Below are 24,530 nucleotides of genomic sequence, written 5' to 3'. Positions count from 1 at the left end.
TGTGCTATCCAAGCTTATTATGTGGGTTGTAATTACACGCAACACTATCGCTGAACATTTTTTAAATGCATTTTCCATTTGGATATAAAAGCTCTTAAGCATTTATATTTCAATGACGATTTAAGCTCAGCATACTACCTTCCTGTTATTTGAAAGTGGGTTGCACAATGCTAGAACATGCATTAGTAGAAAATAGAGAACATATTTTAAATACTTTAATTAAAAAATTGGGGGTGATTAAGGAAGCTAATGCAGTGTTTTTTAAATAACTGATACAGTTACACATGGAAAAACAATCCAACATTCACAAGCTCAAACATATTATACACTATAATACACAATAACATGTATGGCTGCCAGTGACACACACACACAAGTGCACGCTAGAATGAGTAGGTGAAGTTTATTTCTTTCACCACTGGGTGGCAGTAAAGCCATAAATATTTGCGAACAAAATATTTGGCGAATCACAATCATAAAAGCTATTTTGCGCCAGAAAAGTTGGCGACCTGTTGCAATATACGAAGTATGTAATGTACAAAGGCTCACAAATATTTAAGGCTTTACAGTATTTTTTTTTTTAATGACTTCAGGTTTTAAATCTGTATAAAAGACCAAAACGCTTCTCAGGTTAAACGAAAACAGTTTCAGAAAGCCCTTGTATACAATACCAAATAACACACACACACACACACATTATATATATATATATATATATATATATATATATATATATATATATATATATATATATATATATATATATATATATATATATATGTATAATCTATCATTCTACAAGTTGTCTACAATATCTCAGTGTAGTAAAATGGAGTATGTCAAATGGCTGTGGATCCTAGATTACATTTAAATACTATTTTGCAAATACCACCATGACGTTATGATTCATAAATAAGACTCAACCCTCATTCTCAGAGGGCTTTCCTCATCATCCTCATCATCATCCTCATCATCTCTATCTCTTCCAGCACTCGGAGCAGTGGTTTGCTCCCAGGAACCCGATTCTTGCCTCTATAGGAGTATAAAAAGCTATACAAATGCAACGCCTTAAAAGAAAGTTCAGTGAATGTATTTGGCCGCCGATGATCTTCGCTGTGTTAGTGCAGTTGTGCGAGTCTGGCCGCGGGTCACAGTTCATGTTCTCTTGTTTGCTACGGATGCGTACGCCCGCTCGATCTCGCCGCTGGCAGGGCAGGTGTGACTGAACTCATCCCTCTGGCAGGCGTGCTCCAGGTAGCGCAACACCCCCGTGAAGTGAGCCGGGATTTCGAAATCACAGTATTTCTTAGCCGCTATCTGGAAAGTCAAAGTCTTCAGTTAATAGGGTTATGGAGAAACCATACATTAGATACGATTTAGAAAAACGATACACACGGGAATATAGAACATGCAATGAAATATGGAACAAAGCAATACAACACTTCAACAATAAAGATATCCTTTAAATACATGGAAATGTTTCTGAAAAAAAACAGGTCATCAAAACCCATTGAATATTAAATATAGTAATAAATTACTAGATTTTAAGATCTTTTTTTAAACTATTTGTGTGTTTGTTTTCATCACATATTAGGTGTGTTGTGGCTCCAACGAGACAAAGGAAGTTTTCTAGAAATGACCGAATCTCTGCTATTTTTTATTGTTGCGGGTTTGCTTTTGGTTTCCATGGGAATAGATCACCCGTCTTGCTCACCGATGAGTCAAAATAATGTACAGAAACCTACTGGTGTTGTCAAGGGGGAAAAAGGAAATGATTCCGTCTTTAAGAACGTATTAACAATCCATACTTATACAGCTTAAAAAAAAAAAAAACTTTTGCATCATGAAAAAATGGTCTATTGACGGACAGTTTGGTGTGAACATCTTTGAGGGTCTAACCCAATAAATCGAACTGTAACAGTGAGAATCATGTGCAGGGCCAGTGAAGTATAGTAGCTGCTTTAGTTTACGCAGTGCCACTCCCTCCCCACTCCCTTTCACACTGCACTAACGTGTCTGGCTGAGCAGGGTGCAGCCGCGGTCTCTACAGCCGCGTATCCCGCTCTGTATAATGGATCTGGAGTGCTCACCTTGATGACGTGCAGTTTGGGCAGCAGGTTGCAGTCCGCCAGGGTCAGCCGGTCTCCGTCCAGGAACTTCCTCCGGGAGACGAGCAGGTCTTCGGTGCTGTTGGGGTCGATCTCCTCGGGGAGGGGGGACTGCAGGTAGTCATCGAGTCGCTTGAACTCCCTCAGCAGAGCCTTCTCGAAATCTGCAGTGAGCAGGGAGGTACAGCTTTGTTAGGGTCACGGGCAAAATGCCATCGAGTGAAGGCATGGTATATCATAGAGTATAGGGAAGCATAGTGACAGCTATGTGAAAAACAACAAGAGTCGCACTGTTATGGCAGTCTAACGGCAGCACTTTCATTTGTTCAAAAAACACTTGACAGCTGAGCATTGTTTTAGCACCCATGGTATATCCATATGAATTATTATATGTCTTTATCATTATGAATTATTATATGTCTTTATCATTATGAATCAACTGTATCTTTGTACTGCACTTTTGTTTTCAGTGTTGCTGATAACAATAGTATTTTTTTCTGCACAGTTTTTTAACATTATTATTCATTAAAATATCCAGTTAATTTTTCTGCCCATTTTGAAGCGAGTCTCATCAAAACATGACTGAAATGAGCTTCCTGATGTTGATTGAGCAGGTTTTAAAAGAGGCCCTGCTTTTATTTTTACACACCAGACAGTGTAGATAAGACTTCAAAGTGAATTTCTCAAGTGTGTTTAGCATGCGTGGCCCCCTTCTCTGAATTGACTTCCAGGCATGGTAAAAATGACCGGTGCATCCAATGAACACAATTCAATGCACTTCAGGGCATCTCAGGAGGAAAAGAAAAAGCAGGACCACTTTGTGTGCATTTTGAAATAAAAGACAAATGGATAGAATCTCAAATAAAATAAAAAAATAATACAAATAATTTGTTTCAGAAATAAATAAAAACACACACCCAATACAGTTACCATACCAGAAATAAACACCACACACACCCTTGATAATGATTCTGTGTAAAACGCTGTGTATACATTAAGACTAAACCTTAGTGCTTACACTGCAACACTATTGAACTGTCTCGCTTATTACCGGTCCTTACTTTTGTTTGCTGAGCTGTTCTTGATGTACGCTGAGAACTTGGCAAAGATATCACTGCCAACATCAAAGGACTCCTTATTCTGCGGGCTGAGGTGGGGATACCTGGAATTGAGAGAATAACAGCAGTGATGTTAGACGTACTGCATGTAGTGAGACACGAGGCACCTACTGATACTGGAGGCTTTACAGCATGGGTTCTGCTGATTACTGACTGCATACCTTTCCCTGCTTCACCAACACATGCTAACGGCTGCTCGCAAACCTTCGGATAACACTTTATATTATTACGTTTTGATACATCACATTTACTGACTCTAATCCCATTCAATTCATGTTGAGTTTTACAGCGCACACTCATGATTCACTCCACACTGATTCATATTAGACCCTAGTTGTCACCTGAACTCATCGGCAGCTCGAATGTATTAGAAATGCCTCCTGATCAATCCTGTGCTGTGTTCCAGCCAGTGTTAATACCAGTTCAGTAAACAGCGTTTACAGGCATCGATTCTAGCGCAGACTGAAGCCACCCAGTAAGCATTCTAAACAGTATATTTAAATAGAAAGAAGTTCCCCTTGAAAACCCCCCCAAGTAATTGTACTGGAAAGCTATCTACTCTCACACACCCATCAGCCTCTTACTCTACACTACAGTACAGTAACGCAGCAACTAAAAAGCTTTCCTAACCACAGCCTAGCTGCTGTTTATTCATCTAGTTCAAAGCTAATAAGGTATTTCACATGCTAATCAATGGCTGCTAAAATGCTCTAATGATAGATACACACATGGCATATCTATTGACTGTCTGTTAACATGGAACTTCAGCACATGGTTAATTGCATATGAATCCAATGCTTATTTCTGACACTCGACAGCAAGCGTTATGTCAAAGTGATATCGCATGAGTGTAGCCGTGTTAACACTGTCTGCATCGCATGTATAGCATGCAGTGTGATCTGAACGAAAGGAAGTGCCAGGGCGTCCCACCTAGGGGGTGCCAGGGTCTGCTCCAGAAACTCTTCGATCTTCAGGAAGTCCGTTTTGAGCTCTCCGTTGTACAGGAGGAAAGGGGGGTTGGTCCCGGGTGCCAAGTCCTTGAGTTCTTCTGGTTTCCTGGAGTCAGAACAGGAAAGGGAGTTTCAGTCCTGGTTAAAGGGGCCTGTGCTCTTCATTAGGGATATTAGGAAGAGCACAGTTTCCAACTCTACCCAAGCCATTGCACCTGGCTCGATTCAATTCATCTGCCATTGTTTTAATCAGTAAATCAAGCATCTTGAACTGTCTATGGGAGTCTCTTTTAGCATTTTAATATTGTTTTCTATTTGAACATTTATATCTTTCTATTCCAGCCCTTCTGACTCCAGCACACTATTCTCTCTAAAGAAAATCCTTCAACCCCGAAGAATCTCATTGAGAATCCACTCCTCATGCACATGCTGTGTTTCCCTTCATATCTTGCTACATGTGTGTGTAATCTGTGTAAAGGAATATTCCTTACTTTTTCATATCGACGGTGGTTACAGTGAACTTGACTCCTTTAAGCCACAGAACCATGAAGAGACGCTGGCAGAATGGGCAGTGTCCAATATTCTCTCCGTCGAGACCTGCCTGTAACGAGAGAGCACGTGGTCAGCCAGGACCTTTAGCTAACAAATTAACCCTAACCCTAATCCTATACCGAATCCTAACCCTAACCCTAACACTAATCCTATCCCGAATCCTAACTCTAAACCTGTCCTTAACCCTAACCCCCCTAACCCTAACCCTAATCCTAACCCTGACCCTAACCCTAACCCTAACCCTTTTCTGATAGCATTGTAATTATGTGTCAGTACACATGTATTTACTAAGTCAGTACTATGTGAATACATTGTAATTAGACACTTCATGTACCTGGCAGCACCTTATGTGATTTAATACTCTGATCCCTGGCCCAGGCAGCACTGAACCAGGTCTGTTTTTATCATACCGAAGACATACTGAATACTGAGTAACAGCCTCAGTTTCATGAAATATCACGTTTTTTGCTTTTCAATTTAACCTCCCTTCAGTTCCATAACCTGCAGCCGCTGCCTGTGGCGCTCGTGTCTCTAACAGCGCTGTCTGGATTATCAGGCAGTGGAGCGACAGCTCCAGCTAGGTGCCTGTGGGAGCCCGGGGGGCTGAGTGTCTCAACAGCAGGGCTGCTTGATAAGGCGACACTGGCTGGCGGCAACACTCCTCGCAGTCTGTGTGTAGAGATAAAGAGCGGACTGACAAGGAAGACAGACAGTCAAAACTGACAGGTCCCAAGCTGTCTTTACTACACGGCTATAGACTTGAACTCCCCTTTACCACTGTCAGTTTGTGATAGTGTATCCCCCTCCAACAGCAGTGATCACAGTGGCCACTTTAAAAGCACTGGAACCATTGCATGCCATTGCTTATCTTTAGAACTACAATGGAACTACAGTAAAGTTCTGTAGTTTGTTCCCACTGCGTCACACAACCATGTCAATTCTGGTTGAGGGATGGTTTTTAATTTAGTTTAGGAGTTGGCAATCTTGTGCTCGATCAAACAAACTCTCCTGAATCGAATACTCTTGTGATTGATACGCATGTCAGGAGTGGGGGAAGTTCATAAAAAGTACAGAGGTCTTTGAATTACTCAGCGTTCGATTCAATTCAGGGTCTGTCTTTTTATGATGAATTTCCTCCCCGGTTTAAGAGTTTCAGCCTGTGTAATATTTCACCTTTGGACTGCTGTACTGCTTGTATTGGGTATTTAAGGTGGAAAAGTTCTGCTTATATTTTGGGTGTACTGGACGTTTAAGGATCATCTTACATTCTGTCAAATCCAAAAAGCATAGAAAAACCTGGATATTAATTATTGTATTAATTAGCTGATTTGTGTAGTTCTTATGCATAACTTTGCTTCGATTTCTTGTCTTGCTGACGCTATCTAAAACGGTTGTGTTTGTGGTTGATTGTACGATTGGGGATTATGATCAATTATTGACTATCCCTGTGTTGTTCCCTCTGCTGTTTTCTGCCTATGTGGGACCCTGCCCTCTTTCAAAGGTGCAGTGCTACAGCAAAGTTTCAGCAGAAGTAACTCAGGTTCATAAAGGAATTGAAAAGGACTCACCTTAATGAACAGCTCAATACTGGGTTCTTTTTTCGGGTCAGACCTTCTGAAAGCCATTTCTCCAGGTGTGACAACAAAAACAACAACAGCAACAACCACGACGACACAGCAATAGCGATGTTCTCTTCCCCAGCTCCTGAATGTGCAGCTTGCAATCTCAGTGGCTTCTCCCCCTCTGTGCCCCGCTGCTTTGACTGGACTGAGTGAGAGTGAAAGTACTTTAAATTGTGCTCAGCAGTCCCTCAGGACCCTGACAGCTAAGTGCTTCCTAAACGAGAGAGACAGAGAGGGAGGGAGGGAGGGGGAGGAGAGGGGAGGGGAGGAGAGGGGGGATTCCTGGAACTGTTACTCACCCACCCTCCTGCTATAACTAAACTATCTCACTAGACTCTTATTTAAAAACCCATAAGAGACACACAGCGAGAGGGCTTTCCAGATGGGCGTTGATTCTAGTTATGTTGCGTAAACAGCTGCCCAGCAGGGACAATGAAACTTGAAAACATTTCAGTTTGTGGTCATATGCATAATTTATTAAACTGTAACAATATGAAACATGTAATAGGCAGACACAAAGTGATTCGTGACTTATTAAACACAGCCCCGCACAGAGGACATTTACTATATCCACTGTACTGTCAAATGCAGATCAGATGTTTTTCTGTTGTGGTAAACATGGCCTTACATCTGTTTACACAATACTTGCATTGTCAATTATTTAAAATAACAGAAAAGGGGCAACATCACATTGATTTGAATACCTTGCTTAAAACTGTGTTACAATGTTCTGTAACAGGGAGGCTGGGTGTGAACCGCAAGTGAGTGTCTTAACCACCATGCACCACCAGGCTCGTTTGCATCTATGGTTTTAGAGATTTTAGCCGCATCTCATCTCACCAACAGGAGACACAACAGAATCTGTAGCGGCACTGCCCAGTATAGTTACATGCAACTAGTCACCCCAGTAGTTGGCAGAATAAAATGCCTGGCAGTTTCCTGGTGTTTCGGGACCCTAAAACATATTCATCGTTCCCGAGAGTGCTGGCAAAGGGATCGGAGTGGAGTCTCTCCCAGTCCAGCTACCCACACGAGGAAGTGCTTGTGTAAGTAAGCTGCATGTTTCCTTGTTTCCAGACACTAGGGAACATTTCAGGGTCACATTTTCCACTGCGCTGTAATGTAGTAGTCATTTCAAAAATAGTTGCTATAGTGTCCTTTAACTCTTAAATGGTGTTTTTACAAGGGACGTGCAATCTTGTCTTTTCTGTGATAATATTTTACATTAGTCTTGGAGGTGCACCCTGAAGGTCACTGGGATGTCTATCGCAATGCCACTGTGCTGCCTGCTTGCCCACTGGATTCTGTGGCAGTTTCTCAGACTAGTCCTTATACTAGATTAATATGGGCACGTTCTGAAGCAATTGATACATTTTTTGTTTCAATTACACAACGGTAAAGCTCAGTCTATAAATAACTGTTTTTTGTATCTTATATTAACATAAATGTCAGTTTGAAAATGATGTCACTGATGAGCAGAGCAGAAAGCTAACACACAAACAAGAGGCAGTGAAAGAGTTCACCCAGATATCAAAATTAAAACACCAGACTTTTAAATGTTCTTCGTTTCTGTTTGGGATTTTCCATTAGCTGGGAGGATGAAAAACAAATCCTCAAACTGGAAACTCCCAACAAATGTAGGAAATTGAAAAAAAAATCACGTGGAAGGAAGCCAAGGCAGGGTCTGTAAGCACTCAACATCATCCTCAGTGCAGCGTAGAAGAGCCAAGCGAGGCTGAACAATCAAGTGTTTCGACACCAGGGTTTTAACCCCCAGTCAATCTGACACCAGCACTGGCTTAAAGCCCATGTTCTCTGGCTAACAACTTGACAGTTCTTATAAACCACGAGAAACCCTCTGGTGGTAAATCACTGTTATCTGACAAACTTTCTGAGTGTTTAATCCAATCGAAATGCTGAATTATAGGGAAGGGAAAAGGTGAAAGTTCAGGATGAGAATGGGGTGAAGGATCTGTAATTGACAATCTGGTTGAGGGGAGGATGTCTCTCTGTGGAAAAGTTTTCCATCAGTCTTGGATTTTTCTGATGAATAGCATTGGATTTTGTTGCAGTTCCATGTATGGTGGTGTTTCACAAGTGCTAGTATTTCAAGGTTCAGCCGTACTATTGACTCAGTATCTAACCATTTTCTTTTTTTATGTGTAATAATTAAGTGTAATAATTAAGAGGGGGCTTTAGGATGTCACAGGTCAATTCCAGTACTAAATGCTCAGGTAGAACTAACCTTTTCATAAGCGTTTGTTTTATAGAGAAAAAACATTTCAGTTGTACCGCTGGGGGGAATGAAAAGCAATGATGCATTATTAGAGAGGTCAGGATTCAGTTAGAGGTGTGGGGTGAGTTTGTGATTTAAGATTAGGGTTAGTATAAGGGTTGGGGTTAGGGTTAGGGTTAGTGTAAGGGTTGGGGTTGGGGTTGGGGTTGGGGTTGGGGTTAGTGTTAGGGTTGGGGTTGGGGTTGGGGTTGGGATTGGGGTTAGTGTTAGGGTTGGGGTTGGGGTTGGGATTGGGGTTAGTGTTAGGGTTGGGGTTGGGGTTGGGGTTAGTGTTAGGGTTGGGGTTGGGGTTGGGTTAGTGTTAGGGTTAGGGTTAGGGTTAGGGTTAGGGTTAGTGTTAGGGTTGGGGTTGGGGTTGGGGTTGGGGTTAGTGTTAGGGTTGGGGTTGGGGTTGGGATTGGGGTTAGTGTTAGGGTTGGGGTTGGGGTTGGGGTTAGTGTTAGGGTTGGGGTTGGGGTTGGGTTAGTGTTAGGGTTAGGGTTAGGGTTAGGGTTAGGGTTAGTGTTAGGGTTGGGGTTGGGGTTGGGGTTGGGGTTAGTGTTAGGGTTGGGGTTGGGGTTGGGGTTGGGATTGGGGTTAGTGTTAGGGTTGGGGTTGGGGTTGGGGTTAGTGTTAGGGTTGGGATTGGGGTTAGTGTTAGGGTTGGGGTTGGGGTTAGTGTTAGGGTTGTGGTTAGGGTTGGGGTTGGGGTTGGGGTTGGGGTTAGTGTTGGGGTTGGGGTTGGGGTTGGGGTTAGTGTTAGGGTTGTGGTTGGGGTTGGGTTAGTGTTAGGGTTGGGGTTAGGGTTAGTGTACGGGTTGGGGTTGGGGTTAGTGTTAGGGTTGGGGTTGGGGTTAGTGTTAGGGTTGGGGTTGGGGTTAGTGTTAGGGTTGTGGTTAGGGTTGGGGTTGGGGTTGGGGTTAGTGTTAGGGTTGGGGTTGGGGTTGGGGTTGGGGTTAGTGTTAGGGTTGGGGTTGGGGTTGGGGTTGGGGTTGGGGTTAGTGTTAGGGTTGTGGTTAGGGTTGGGGTTGGGGTTGGGGTTGGGGTTAGTGTTGGGGTTGGGGTTGGGGTTGGGGTTAGTGTTAGGGTTGTGGTTGGGGTTGGGTTAGTGTTAGGGTTGGGGTTAGGGTTAGTGTACGGGTTGGGGTTGGGGTTAGTGTTAGGGTTGGGGTTGGGGTTGGGGTTAGGGTTAGTGTTATATATAAATGCAGGACTATTTTAATGCAAGATCAAAGACAAAGGGAACATTTTCTTGCTAGTTACATACTGTATTTAATTCACAAAATAGGTCCTAAACACTATAGCCCTACACTACAGTAAAGACCGGTCTTTAAATAGGTCCTAAACACTATAGCCCTACACTACAGTAAAGACCGGTCTTTAAATAGGTCCTAAACACTATAGCCCTACACTACAGTAAAGACCGGTCTTTAAATAGGTCCTAAACACTATAGCCCTACACTACAGTAAAGACCGGTCTTTAAATAGGTCCTAAACACTATAGCCCTACACTACAGTAAAGACCGGTCTTTAAATAGGTCCTAAACACTATAGCCCTACACTACAGTAAAGACCGGTCTTTAAATAGGTCCTAAACACTATAGCCCTACACTACAGTAAAGACCGGTCTTTAAATAGGTCCTAAACACTATAGCCCTACACTACAGTAAAGACCGGTCTTTAAATAGGTCCTAAACACTATAGCCCTACACTACAGTAAAGACCGGTCTTTAAATAGGTCCTAAACACTATAGCCCTACACTACAGTAAAGACCGGTCTTTAAATAGGTCCTAAACACTATAGCCCTACACTACAGTAAAGACCGGTCTTTAAATAGGTCCTAAACACTATAGCCCTACACTACAGTAAAGACCGGTCTTTAAATAGGTCCTAAACACTATAGCCCTACACTACAGTAAAGACCGGTCTTTAAATAGGTCCTAAACACTATAGCCCTACACTACAGTAAAGACCGGTCTTTAAATAGGTCCTAAACACTATAGCCCTACACTACAGTAAAGACCGGTCTTTAAATAGGTCCTAAACACTATAGCCCTACACTACAGTAAAGACCGGTCTTTAAATAGGTCCTAAACACTATAGCCCTACACTACAGTAAAGACCGGTCTTTAAATAGGTCCTAAACACTATAGCCCTACACTACAGTAAAGACCGGTCTTTAAATAGGTCCTAAACACTATAGCCCTACACTACAGTAAAGACCGGTCTTTAAATAGGTCCTAAACACTATAGCCCTACACTACAGTAAAGACCGGTCTTTAAATAGGTCCTAAACACTATAGCCCTACACTACAGTAAAGACCGGTCTTTAAATAGGTCCTAAACACTATAGCCCTACACTACAGTAAAGACCGGTCTTTAAATAGGTCCTAAACACTATAGCCCTACACTACAGTAAAGACCGGTCTTTAAATAGGTCCTAAACACTATAGCCCTACACTACAGTAAAGACCGGTCTTTAAATAGGTCCTAAACACTATAGCCCTACACTACAGTAAAGACCGGTCTTTAAATAGGTCCTAAACACTATAGCCCTACACTACAGTAAAGACCGGTCTTTAAATAGGTCCTAAACACTATAGCCCTACACTACAGTAAAGACCGGTCTTTAAATAGGTCCTAAACACTATAGCCCTACACTACAGTAAAGACCGGTCTTTAAATAGGTCCTAAACACTATAGCCCTACACTACAGTAAAGACCGGTCTTTAAATAGGTCCTAAACACTATAGCCCTACACTACAGTAAAGACCGGTCTTTAAATAGGTCCTAAACACTATAGCCCTACACTACAGTAAAGACCGGTCTTTAAATAGGTCCTAAACACTATAGCCCTACACTACAGTAAAGACCGGTCTTTAAATAGGTCCTAAACACTATAGCCCTACACTACAGTAAAGACCGGTCTTTAAATAGGTCCTAAACACTATAGCCCTACACTACAGTAAAGACCGGTCTTTAAATAGGTCCTAAACACTATAGCCCTACACTACAGTAAAGACCGGTCTTTAAATAGGTCCTAAACACTATAGCCCTACACTACAGTAAAGACCGGTCTTTAAATAGGTCCTAAACACTATAGCCCTACACTACAGTAAAGACCGGTCTTTAAATAGGTCCTAAACACTATAGCCCTACACTACAGTAAAGACCGGTCTTTAAATAGGTCCTAAACACTATAGCCCTACACTACAGTAAAGACCGGTCTTTAAATAGGTCCTAAACACTATAGCCCTACACTACAGTAAAGACCGGTCTTTAAATAGGTCCTAAACACTATAGCCCTACACTACAGTAAAGACCGGTCTTTAAATAGGTCCTAAACACTATAGCCCTACACTACAGTAAAGACCGGTCTTTAAATAGGTCCTAAACACTATAGCCCTACACTACAGTAAAGACCGGTCTTTAAATAGGTCCTAAACACTATAGCCCTACACTACAGTAAAGACCGGTCTTTAAATAGGTCCTAAACACTATAGCCCTACACTACAGTAAAGACCGGTCTTTAAATAGGTCCTAAACACTATAGCCCTACACTACAGTAAAGACCGGTCTTTAAATAGGTCCTAAACACTATAGCCCTACACTACAGTAAAGACCGGTCTTTAAATAGGTCCTAAACACTATAGCCCTACACTACAGTAAAGACCGGTCTTTAAATAGGTCCTAAACACTATAGCCCTACACTACAGTAAAGACCGGTCTTTAAATAGGTCCTAAACACTATAGCCCTACACTACAGTAAAGACCGGTCTTTAAATAGGTCCTAAACACTATAGCCCTACACTACAGTAAAGACCGGTCTTTAAATAGGTCCTAAACACTATAGCCCTACACTACAGTAAAGACCGGTCTTTAAATAGGTCCTAAACACTATAGCCCTACACTACAGTAAAGACCGGTCTTTAAATAGGTCCTAAACACTATAGCCCTACACTACAGTAAAGACCGGTCTTTAAATAGGTCCTAAACACTATAGCCCTACACTACAGTAAAGACCGGTCTTTAAATAGGTCCTAAACACTATAGCCCTACACTACAGTAAAGACCGGTCTTTAAATAGGTCCTAAACACTATAGCCCTACACTACAGTAAAGACCGGTCTTTAAATAGGTCCTAAACACTATAGCCCTACACTACAGTAAAGACCGGTCTTTAAATAGGTCCTAAACACTATAGCCCTACACTACAGTAAAGACCGGTCTTTAAATAGGTCCTAAACACTATAGCCCTACACTACAGTAAAGACCGGTCTTTAAATAGGTCCTAAACACTATAGCCCTACACTACAGTAAAGACCGGTCTTTAAATAGGTCCTAAACACTATAGCCCTACACTACAGTAAAGACCGGTCTTTAAATAGGTCCTAAACACTATAGCCCTACACTACAGTAAAGACCGGTCTTTAAATAGGTCCTAAACACTATAGCCCTACACTACAGTAAAGACCGGTCTTTAAATAGGTCCTAAACACTATAGCCCTACACTACAGTAAAGACCGGTCTTTAAATAGGTCCTAAACACTATAGCCCTACACTACAGTAAAGACCGGTCTTTAAATAGGTCCTAAACACTATAGCCCTACACTACAGTAAAGACCGGTCTTTAAATAGGTCCTAAACACTATAGCCCTACACTACAGTAAAGACCGGTCTTTAAATAGGTCCTAAACACTATAGCCCTACACTACAGTAAAGACCGGTCTTTAAATAGGTCCTAAACACTATAGCCCTACACTACAGTAAAGACCGGTCTTTAAATAGGTCCTAAACACTATAGCCCTACACTACAGTAAAGACCGGTCTTTAAATAGGTCCTAAACACTATAGCCCTACACTACAGTAAAGACCGGTCTTTAAATAGGTCCTAAACACTATAGCCCTACACTACAGTAAAGACCGGTCTTTAAATAGGTCCTAAACACTATAGCCCTACACTACAGTAAAGACCGGTCTTTAAATAGGTCCTAAACACTATAGCCCTACACTACAGTAAAGACCGGTCTTTAAATAGGTCCTAAACACTATAGCCCTACACTACAGTAAAGACCGGTCTTTAAATAGGTCCTAAACACTATAGCCCTACACTACAGTAAAGACCGGTCTTTAAATAGGTCCTAAACACTATAGCCCTACACTACAGTAAAGACCGGTCTTTAAATAGGTCCTAAACACTATAGCCCTACACTACAGTAAAGACCGGTCTTTAAATAGGTCCTAAACACTATAGCCCTACACTACAGTAAAGACCGGTCTTTAAATAGGTCCTAAACACTATAGCCCTACACTACAGTAAAGACCGGTCTTTAAATAGGTCCTAAACACTATAGCCCTACACTACAGTAAAGACCGGTCTTTAAATAGGTCCTAAACACTATAGCCCTACACTACAGTAAAGACCGGTCTTTAAATAGGTCCTAAACACTATAGCCCTACACTACAGTAAAGACCGGTCTTTAAATAGGTCCTAAACACTATAGCCCTACACTACAGTAAAGACCGGTCTTTAAATAGGTCCTAAACACTATAGCCCTACACTACAGTAAAGACCGGTCTTTAAATAGGTCCTAAACACTATAGCCCTACACTACAGTAAAGACCGGTCTTTAAATAGGTCCTAAACACTATAGCCCTACACTACAGTAAAGACCGGTCTTTAAATAGGTCCTAAACACTATAGCCCTACACTACAGTAAAGACCGGTCTTTAAATAGGTCCTAAACACTATAGCCCTACACTACAGTAAAGACCGGTCTTTAAATAGGTCCTAAACACTATAGCCCTACACTACAGTAAAGACCGGTCTTTAAATAGGTCCTAAACACTATAGCCCTACACTACAGTAAAGACCGGTCTTTAAATAGGTCCTAAACACTATAGCCCTACACTACAGTAAAGACCGGTCTTTAAATAGGTCCTAAACACTATAGCCCTACACTACAGTAAAGACCGGTCTTTAAATAGGTCCTAAACACTATAGCCCTACACTACAGTAAAGACCGGTCTTTAAATAGGTCCTAAACACTATAGCCCTACACTACAGTAAAGACCGGTCTTTAAATAGGTCCTAAACACTATAGCCCTACACTACAGTAAAGACCGGTCTTTAAATAGGTCCTAAACACTATAGCCCTACACTACAGTAAAGACCGGTCTTTAAATAGGTCCTAAACACTATAGCCCTACACTACAGTAAAGACCGGTCTTTAAATAGGTCCTAAACACTATAGCCCTACACTACAGTAAAGACCGGTCTTTAAATAGGTCCTAAACACTATAGCCCTACACTACAGTAAAGACCGGTCTTTAAATAGGTCCTAAACACTATAGCCCTACACTACAGTAAAGACCGGTCTTTAAATAGGTCCTAAACACTATAGCCCTACACTACAGTAAAGACCGGTCTTTAAATAGGTCCTAAACACTATAGCCCTACACTACAGTAAAGACCGGTCTTTAAATAGGTCCTAAACACTATAGCCCTACACTACAGTAAAGACCGGTCTTTAAATAGGTCCTAAACACTATAGCCCTACACTACAGTAAAGACCGGTCTTTAAATAGGTCCTAAACACTATAGCCCTACACTACAGTAAAGACCGGTCTTTAAATAGGTCCTAAACACTATAGCCCTACACTACAGTAAAGACCGGTCTTTAAATAGGTCCTAAACACTATAGCCCTACACTACAGTAAAGACCGGTCTTTAAATAGGTCCTAAACACTATAGCCCTACACTACAGTAAAGACCGGTCTTTAAATAGGTCCTAAACACTATAGCCCTACACTACAGTAAAGACCGGTCTTTAAATAGGTCCTAAACACTATAGCCCTACACTACAGTAAAGACCGGTCTTTAAATAGGTCCTAAACACTATAGCCCTACACTACAGTAAAGACCGGTCTTTAAATAGGTCCTAAACACTATAGCCCTACACTACAGTAAAGACCGGTCTTTAAATAGGTCCTAAACACTATAGCCCTACACTACAGTAAAGACCGGTCTTTAAACTCCACAGTAAGCATTATGTAATATAACAACTGTAGCGCCACATCACCAGGAAGGGAAATGAAACAAAGGGATGACCAGCAGGTTCCGATGAGGTCTCACGATGCAGGCTTACTCACTCAGTGTCATGGCAGGGGAGGACCTTCTTTGGACTTGCCAGGATTTTCTGATATTTTGATGAATGGAAAGGGTGGTGAAGGCTGTTTCAGTTCCTATGAGTTATTTCACCTTCACTTCCTTTGTACTCACCACTAAGGAAAGCTCCGGGATCCGTGGGGCTCTTCAGAGGATCCAACAGCCAGCCTGGGGAGATAAGCACTGGGGTGTCATTAAAACAGATACAACCTTTAAAGCTACGTGGATTCCTAAAGACGGCTGCATGAAGCTTAGTCAGGGTGAGAAAGTCCCTTTTACTCTTAATCTAAGGAGTCAATTTGATCACTTTATACCCTGCAGAGATAAGCTCCCTGTAATTTTTTTTTTTTTTTGGCTGCACTGTGGAATAACCCTGGATCAACTACATACCCCTAACAAAGTGCTTGATGCAATCCGTTTAGATTCCCTGGTACTGTAAAATGCCCTACAAAAACAGCCGTGGCTTTAGTCAGGAGATGATCCAGTCAACCCTTCATCTCTTTCCCAAATGATTCGTTCTTACAGTGAATGGATGCCTTTTTGGACCTTACTAAGATTCGCTGGAGCAGTCTATTACACAGAGTTCAAGCTAGTGGATCCAGTTTGCTTGCAGGTTTTTAAATAATAACCCAGCTATGCTAATACCCACCCTTGATCTTTGCAATAGGCTAACAGCACAAGTCGAGGGAGCGGCAGTCTAACATCAATGTTTATAATACAGCGGTGAAGCAAAAATTGACCAAGGAACTACAGAAAAAGATAACACAAGATACCTCTTGTTTTATAGGAAGAGGAAGCCGCTATTTCCTGAAGATAATAGGGCACAGAAGATCTAATAATAACATAATTCCTGGCGTCTGATCAGAGCACTCAGGACTGACTTATTCCAAGTCATTCAATAATCTTATCCTGGCACTAACAGTGTCCAGTGCATTTTAAATAACCCATATAATATGTATTTAAAACATTACTATGTGATTAATATTTATTGTAATTCCATGTTAAAATAGAGGATTATTTTGAACATAAATAAATAAATAAAACATGGGCCCATATATTAAAGGAGAATGGAGGAAACATGCTGCTAACTTGCATGAAAAATGCATGAAAAGGGACAATTCTCTCTATTTAAAAAAAAAATCTTAATGTGTGACATTCATATGTAGTTATTCCATACACTATTACAGTATATATACAGTTGCAAGCTGATATGGTAGATTTGGAGTTAACTGCAAACAAGTCAAGCGTTCTTCACCAGATAATGAAGAAGGCCATTGTTTAGTCGCGTGGACAATAGGAGCACGGGTCCATGGTTCCCAGCTTTGCACGACATCGCAACGCAATCACATATTACACGGGTCTGCCATAAAGCCGCTATGTGACAGCTGCGCCATGCGAGGGGTACAGAGTTTAGGCGGTTCTACGTTTGTTCTGTCCCTGTCTCTCACTCTCCTGTGTTTCTCATCTCGTCTGCTGGCGGCTCCTGATTTTTCAGGTGAGTAGCACATTTTAGTAAAATAGTAATAATAAAAAAAGTTTAAGAGCAACTTTGGGCTGGAATTTTTATATTCAGAAAACCTCCTCCACTTTCTAGCAAATCGTTGCCAAACAGCTGCTACGCGTTCTGCTTTGGGGACAGGCATGAGGTCAGTCAGGGCTGAAGTATTTGTTTATGTTATGAGAGTTTTCTGATAATAAATGTTAACATAACACAACTCTGCAGCCCACTTTATATGTATCATTGAGGCTTTGTTCATGCTCTACTACTTAGTTACCTATACTATTAAGCTAAACCTTAACTCTAATCCCAGAATCCTCACCAATAATATCCAGTTATTAAAATGACCATGTCATATATTTCAGAAGTATACTATACCGAATGATCAGTGTATGCTATGCTACATTCCGCAGGCTCGCGTAAGGAACCTGGTCACAGTGATGCTGAATGAACGCTCCGCGGTACCTGGTTTACGCTGTAATGTTTTTGTTAGTCGTAGGAATACGCTGGTTCTGAAATGATAGCTTCATCCCTGCTGGGTACCCCGGCCTAACTGGGAGTCGCAATAACATTCTATTCAACAACAAAACATGTCACTTTGAATTAACAGCACGTTTTCCAAACACCATTATTGTAACTTATGGTAATATACCGTACATTAAAAAAAAAAAAAAAGTATACAAGTTGTTTTTTTTCTTTTCTTTTATGTAATCAAAGACCCCATGAGAGCAACATGTTGTTGGGCTATTTGACACTCAAAGCACAACGTAAAATGTTTATGAAAATTGTATTTAAGTAGTTTTATGAATGCAAATATATCACACACAGTTTGTATATTATTACTGTCCTTCTTCTTCTTCTTCTTCTTCTTCTTCTTCTTCTTCCGAAGCACATTGCTTGTCACAATAATAAGTGTGTTTCTGATGACTGCCGTACCAGCCCGTTCTAGCATACTAGTTCATTGTACCCGTGCGCCTGGTACGGGCGTTGCTGGGTAACGGAAGGGAATACAGCGCGTGTCAGTGTAGGAGTTATATATAATATATTTACTAACCCCAGGTACTAAAGACATGGAGCACCAGATTGCTATTGTTAACCCTGGCCCTGAAAACAACGATATAACTTAAAGGTATATCTATTTGTTCTCGTTAAGAATGATTTTCATAACTTTTTTTTTTAAACGGTACCCCTTCAAATGTATTTAGACTGACAGCTTTTAATACTTAAGTTGTGTTTTACTGTAGAAACAACGCCTACTTCCCTGTTTGCATGGTCTGCTGCCGGAATATGATTAATACGCTGTGAGCTATGAGTTCATTGTAACATTCAGAACATGCTAGATCACCATATCACTGATTGTTCTTAGAAACGTGCTGGGCGGGCGCTCTTTATAGGACGCTTACATTCATTTAACAGGACTCGAATTCTTTGAAATAATCACGTTTACAAACAAGACAATAAAAGTGACTAATGCTGTCCCTGGTGCATTAGGAACCCCCAGCAAACTAAACTGGGCTGTAAAATTCTCTAAAAATCCCCAGCTGTGGCGTCCCGGCTGACATCATACCAACCACTTAACAGTGAATTCTGGAAGTATACAGCTTCCCAAAATAGACGGTGCTATTCTGATATTCAACACAAAGTTATTTTCTGGCACGTTTTCATCATGAGTGCGTGTGTGTGCGTGTGCAATGCCCTGCAGGTTACCTACAGAAGATACTGAAGAACCACACGGTCCACGCCTGTGATGGGGAACGGCTCACCGTCACGTGTCCCTATAAAACCTCCATCACTGTCCTGTCTGCGTTTTACGGACGCCGGGTCCCGAGTGAGAATCTGTGCCCGACTGTGATGAGCACGTCCGAGGAGCGCACGGACTGCCAGTCCTCGATAGCCATTACAGTAGGTACTGTGACAGCACCACGGCAGAGGTTTCCTCCAACCTTTTGCGGCCAGTGATTAAATCAAAGCAAAATTCTTGATTATTATTATTATTATTATTATTTATTTCTTAGCTGACGCCCTTATCCAGGGCGACTTACAATTGTTACAAGATATCACATTATTTTTACATACAATTACCCATTTATACAGTTGGGTTTTTACTGGAGCAATCTAGGTAAAGTACCTTGCTCAAGGGTACAGCAGCAGTGTCCCCACCGGGATTTGAACCCACGACCCTCCGGTCAAGAGTCCAGAGCCCTAACCACTACTCTACACTGCTGCAAAGTTGATCCATTTCACATGCACCGCAACCTTAATCTGCTTCATTAAACAACACTTGGAGCAGCATCTCAAACTTTCCAACACAAAAAATTAAATTAAAATATTAAAAAAATATATGTTAAAAAAAATGCAACAGTATAACCGTTTTTTTTTTACTGAGAACATTATTTGCCAGTTTCCTTTTTTGTGTGTAAATTTACAGCTACAAAGAACAATGCGATATGCATATACCTGGAATATCTCAATCACTGCAAGCTTGCTAATACTGTACTCCTGATAATGCATGTATGCATAGCAGCGGTTTTCAACCCTAGTCCTCAATTAACTCCAGCTGTCCAGGTTTGTATTTTCAAACAGGGAATACATATTTGTTTTCAACATACATTGGGGGTATTGTTTTGGTCTCATGCTGTTCCTGCTCCCAGAAATATCCCTAAACACAAAAACTTGGAAACGCTTGGAGACCGCTGCAGCAATACAGGATTTAAAGCAATCTGTATTTGAAGGAATGATTACACTATGTAACACAATTTTTGTTCCTGGAACCAAAAAAAAAAAAAATTGTTACACAGTGTTATTTAAATGAGGATACAGGCCAGATCTGTTGAATTACGAAACAGCAAAGCCAACCACACCCCACTCCATGATGGAAACATATATCCAGTACAGAGAGGGGTGTGGCAGCTTAAACCAACAATTGGATTGTCACAAAGGTCAAGTACAGAGCACAGCAGGCAAAACAAGACCAGAATGTTCTGTAGGAACTAAAGTCACTGCAGCTTTCACTTCTGTGCATTTTAACTTGGGACACTAATCACAGTACAGCGATCATCACTGGCTCTTGTTGCACGCTGTCTCCTTGATGGTCTGTTTTCTCTGCTTGCAGAAAGTATTTGCTGAATGCCAGGATCAGCGAACTTGCCAGTTGCCTGTCAACAGTCGTGTTTTCGGCCTGGACCCCTGTCCCAGCACCAGCAAGTACTTGATCGTGTCCTTCAAGTGCAGACCAGGTGAGGCTGGGGCTGGGCATGAGGGGTGAGGGGTATCGGGCTGGAGGGGTTAGAGTAGCCTTACCTCATGATCCAGGATTGAGGGTTGGAAGTTGGGACAGAGACTTTGCTGTTCTGATGCGGTCCCCTGTCTGGTGTTGTGGTGTTGTGTGGTAGAGAGTTTGTCTACTGGGATATACAGTAATTTCAATAGAAGCTACTACAGGAAGAACTACAGGACTTGTAGATTAGATAGATTTTAGGTTATAGATTTTATAGATACAAAAATTGATGATGCATTAATAATAGCAACCAAATAATAGGATTATAATAGGGTTCCTATTGGAAGAAATTGAATTTATGAAAAGAAACAGGAAGATTACTTAAAAAAGTTATGACTAAAAAAACAGATATTTGTAGAAAAGTTCAGACAAAAAAAGGTTCCTTTTGTTTAAGAAGGCGTTGACACTGCGAAAGATATCTTGTCCAGTTGTTTGTCATTGAATTTATTTCTAAATGAGATTAACACAGCAGAATCTGATTTTAGTGGAGCAAGATCAAGCCTGCTTCTCTTCTCCCCCTCAGAGAATCACAGCAGTAAAGTCGTATGTGAGAATGAGAAGCTGAGGCTGGTGTGTAAGAATCAGACCGTGCTGGCCATCTACTCAGCCACGTTCGGCCATTTACACCACGGGAACCCTGAGTGTCCACAAGGGAACAGCACAGGGCCTGACATTGGTGAGTACTGCAGAGAGAGATGCTTGTGGAACTCCAGTACAGTAAGCTGGTCCACAGGACCCTCCTTTCAGTCCAAACCACTGGTGCTTGAATGATATACACTCACTAACCACTTTATTCGGACCTCCTCCCACCATCCCATTTTGGAAGTCCTGTAGGTACCTGAGCATTGTTAATGATCAAACCCACCCCACAGTGCTGAATGCCTATCCCACCATGCAGCTGTTGTCCAGGATTGGCTCAAGGCATGGAGCTCTGTCAGTATCTCCTTTATTTCTGTGCAGTTCCGCTCTCACTGCATGTGCTGACAGGAGCTCCCTCTGGTGGATGAATGTTGTTTGTGTGTGCTGCAGAGTGCCTGGCCCCCTCGGCCCTAAAGAAGGTCTCTCGGAGGTGTCACAGCAAACCCAACTGCTCGGTCTCTGCTGACATGCACACTTTCGGGGACCCCTGCTTCCCGGGGGTGAGGAAGCACCTGAGGGTGTCGTACACGTGCGGTGAGTGAGACTCAGCACCATGCCCAGGTTCCCTTTTAGATTTTGTTGTTGTGGATAGAGCAAATATGTCATGCCAGAAAACGGAGTGAATATTGAGCTTGATTCTCAAAGCTCTTTACTCAAAATTAGCAGAAAAGAAAAATTCAACCAAAAATCAAGCAACTCAGGTATAAAATTGGAGGGCTTGTGAGGATTCATCAAGTTGGTTGGAGTACATAGCTTTGAGAATCTAGCACATTCCCTATGTGTGCCATTATTTATATACTTCTATAGTGTAGCATCGTATCATTATTCTTTGCAACAGTTTTCTAAACTGTTACATGGTATATCACAGCTCTGAAATACTGTATGTTTTTTAATGATTCTTTGCTGTTGGGGTCTTGTTAATGGGACTTCTCTTTCAGTCCCTAGAAACCTTCTGGAAGAGCTGGGGAGGGGATCTCCAGACCCCTTTTCACTCTCGGACTACACACACGGTAAAACCTTTTAGCCTTCACCCATTGAAAACTAATCTCCACCTCATTCACTTCACCTTCATTCATGCACTGTGTTTTGAGACCAACACCAGTGTCACAAAAAGATAAACACAAAATCAGCTCTGACTGTAAATTTAGAGCATTTTAATGTAATCCAGCAGTTTTAAACCCAATCTAGATCCATTTTTGTAATCACAGTCGATTTTTAATTAGAATCTCAAGGAACCCAAGGTGAAATGTGGGAGTTTGTATTGAATACAGTGCTTTAAATATCCCTGGTTCTCAAGAAGCCTTAAGCCTAGTCCCTCTTCGCCTGCAGGAGGCTGGTATACTGGCCCAGGAGTGTCCAGGCTTCAGGACAAGTTGGTGATTTTTACCAGCTCTTTGGAAATCTTTGCTCAAATCCGGGGTACGTGTCTGTTTGCTGTGTACAGGCTGGAGGGGGCTCCTTCTGGACTTGGGGAGGGGGCTGGAATTCTGATTTGACCCAGGTGGGACGCAGGCTCACATGACGTTGTCTCTCTCTCTTCAGGGTGGCCCGAGAAAGTCGCTCTGTACTTCGTCTCTGGAATCTGCGCCGGCCTGGTCCTCCTGTCCTGCCTGTTTGGGCTGAAGGCCACGCTGGTTCGAGACATCAAGGGCCTGTGCTCGGAGCTGGAGGAGGAGTTGAAGGTAGACCTGCCAGGGGAGGACCCCAGTCGGGAGGAGATCGAGGACTACGATGACGACACCTCCTCTGATTCCTCCTTCCGCCGCCTGACTCGCTCCTACCGCGTCTCTGAAAACATCTTCAGCCCGGAGGTGACGGCCGAGCTGGTGGACAGAGCCGAGGTCAAGGAGCCAGGGGACAATGAAATCTGGCTGCACAAGGACTCGAGCCCCTATGCCATTCACACGATCAAAGCAGCTACTAAATGATGCTGGCTGCACAATGCTCATGTTAAAGATATTTTAATACAAAAAGCGATTAAAATGTCTTGTTTCACATGCTTCCTAACAAGACATTTAATCAACAAATCAAGGTCATATATATATTTTTTGTGATTTTGCTGCGACTTTGTAGGGGCACAGATCAGCTGGGAGACTGGCTAACCCTTCACATGCAAACTGACAAGGACTAGCAAGTGAGCAATTAATTCAAAGCTTGAGATTAACTATAGAACTGTGGAATGTAGAGCTCTGATAAAAAAATAAAAAAATAAAAAAGTAAATAAAAAACCATGGTTATATCAATTCCCCTTTAAGACAGATTCTTTTAATTCTAAGGGGATTTTTTTCTACATCAGTGCCACCTAGTGGTTGAATAGTGTGCTATGCTTTGTAACAAGTAATGGAACAAGTTAAATATTTATTTTGTATTGTATTGTAAGACAACTCCAAAACCAAGGCAATCCTAAAACCTAAATAATGAGCAAACTTACTCCTTTACTCTTTTGCTTCTGAATTACCAATGAAATTGACATGTGTGGGATGGTGCTTTAGGAAACAGTGTTCAATAAAGGGGTTCTCAATGTGTCCTGTTTTAAACTGGAATAAAGTTAAGAGCCTCCTTTTCTTTGTTTTTATTTTATTATGTCATTTTCCCACTCAATATGCAATATTGTGAATGTTGATTGTGGTGCAATAGGCTCTTGCCAAGCCAAACCCTGAGTCTGAACAGACTGCACTGAGACAGAGATAAGCACTATCCCAGAGTGCCAGTAGAAGAATCGGAGAGCTGCTCTTTGAGCTGCAGAGTCTCAAACTGCAATGCTGTGCAGCTTTACATTATACAGCTCATTCTTTGGTATTTTGTTAATACTCTTAGACATTGGAAGCTGACACATAGTTAATGTGCATGGTTAACAGTATGAATCCAGTCATCTGATTTATCCAGAGATAAAAAAACAAACAAACTGCAGCTCTGTGCAGAAACCACTGTGAAGATATGTCAGCTAGTCTCAGCTCTCTACACCAAACTGTCGTTTTTCCAGAACACATTCCCCAAACCCAAAACACAAATAAACACGGACGTTTAATTCTGGGCTTGTAAGTAGTCTTTTTTTTTTTCTTCAGAAAAAAAAGTCGCAAACAAGATTTAAGTAAATTATATAGATGTATATACAGTTAAAATCTAAACATTACATTTGGAATGTCATAATTAATGCTAATGATTCATACTTACTACTAATAGCACTGACAAAGGAATTAAATGGTAGAATATGTCAAACCAGCTATAAAACTGCCAAATAAAATCCATCCCATCACTTGAATTAATAATTCTATATTCATTATTTTTGAAGGAAATAATTATTGGAGTATACCACCCACCCA

General features: G+C 41.6%; 2 protein-coding genes across 5 annotated transcripts; one reads left to right on the top strand and one right to left on the bottom strand.

The window, feature by feature from the left end:
- Positions 1-202: 202 nt before the first annotated feature.
- On the bottom strand, positions 203-15,922 carry LOC131701743 (chloride intracellular channel protein 2-like). The gene is made up of 7 exons (XM_059001506.1): positions 15,908-15,922; positions 6,297-6,495; positions 4,668-4,777; positions 4,157-4,282; positions 3,170-3,270; positions 2,091-2,272; positions 203-1,317 (listed from the first exon to the last, which is right to left on the bottom strand). The coding sequence occupies exons 2-7, from the start codon at positions 6,351-6,353 to the stop codon at positions 1,156-1,158; spliced, it is 738 nt and encodes a 245-aa protein (XP_058857489.1). The 5' UTR covers positions 6,354-6,495; positions 15,908-15,922; the 3' UTR covers positions 203-1,155.
- A 1,209-nt stretch (positions 15,923-17,131) lies between these two features.
- Positions 17,132-23,770, top strand: LOC117963324 (protein eva-1 homolog C-like). 4 transcript variants are annotated; one of them, XM_059000870.1, is made up of 8 exons: positions 17,132-17,288; positions 18,994-19,193; positions 20,404-20,527; positions 21,092-21,244; positions 21,598-21,741; positions 22,146-22,217; positions 22,537-22,626; positions 22,750-23,770. In XM_059000870.1, the coding sequence occupies exons 1-8, from the start codon at positions 17,186-17,188 to the stop codon at positions 23,133-23,135; spliced, it is 1,272 nt and encodes a 423-aa protein (XP_058856853.1). In that variant the 5' UTR covers positions 17,132-17,185; the 3' UTR covers positions 23,136-23,770. The 4 variants fall into 4 exon arrangements, with proteins under 4 accessions (XP_058856853.1, XP_058856855.1, XP_058856854.1 ...); XM_059000872.1 differs by lacking the exon at positions 21,598-21,741; XM_059000871.1 differs by lacking the exon at positions 22,537-22,626.
- The last annotated feature ends 760 nt before the right edge of the window (positions 23,771-24,530 follow it).

This window comes from Acipenser ruthenus, chromosome 26 (genome assembly GCF_902713425.1).
Source record: "Acipenser ruthenus chromosome 26, fAciRut3.2 maternal haplotype, whole genome shotgun sequence".
Classification (NCBI taxonomy): Eukaryota; Metazoa; Chordata; class Actinopteri; order Acipenseriformes; family Acipenseridae; genus Acipenser; species Acipenser ruthenus.
This window is presented reverse-complemented; position numbering and strand designations above follow the sequence as displayed.

Coding starts and splice junctions, on each gene's coding strand:
- LOC131701743 (XM_059001506.1), bottom strand. CDS start 6,353: ATGGCTTTCAGAAGGTCTGACCCGAAAAAAGAACCCAGTATTGAGCTG. Junction 4,778..6,296: donor GTATTGAGCTGTTCATTAAG/GTGAGTCCTTTT, acceptor CTCTCGTTACAG/GCAGGTCTCGACGGAGAGAA. Junction 1,318..2,090: donor CCAAACTGCACGTCATCAAG/GTGAGCACTCCA, acceptor TTGACTTTCCAG/ATAGCGGCTAAGAAATACTG.
- LOC117963324 (XM_059000870.1), top strand. CDS start 17,186: ATGCGAGGGGTACAGAGTTTAGGCGGTTCTACGTTTGTTCTGTCCCTG. Junction 17,289..18,993: donor GGCGGCTCCTGATTTTTCAG/GTGAGTAGCACA, acceptor AATGCCCTGCAG/GTTACCTACAGAAGATACTG. Junction 19,194..20,403: donor AGTCCTCGATAGCCATTACA/GTAGGTACTGTG, acceptor CTCTGCTTGCAG/AAAGTATTTGCTGAATGCCA.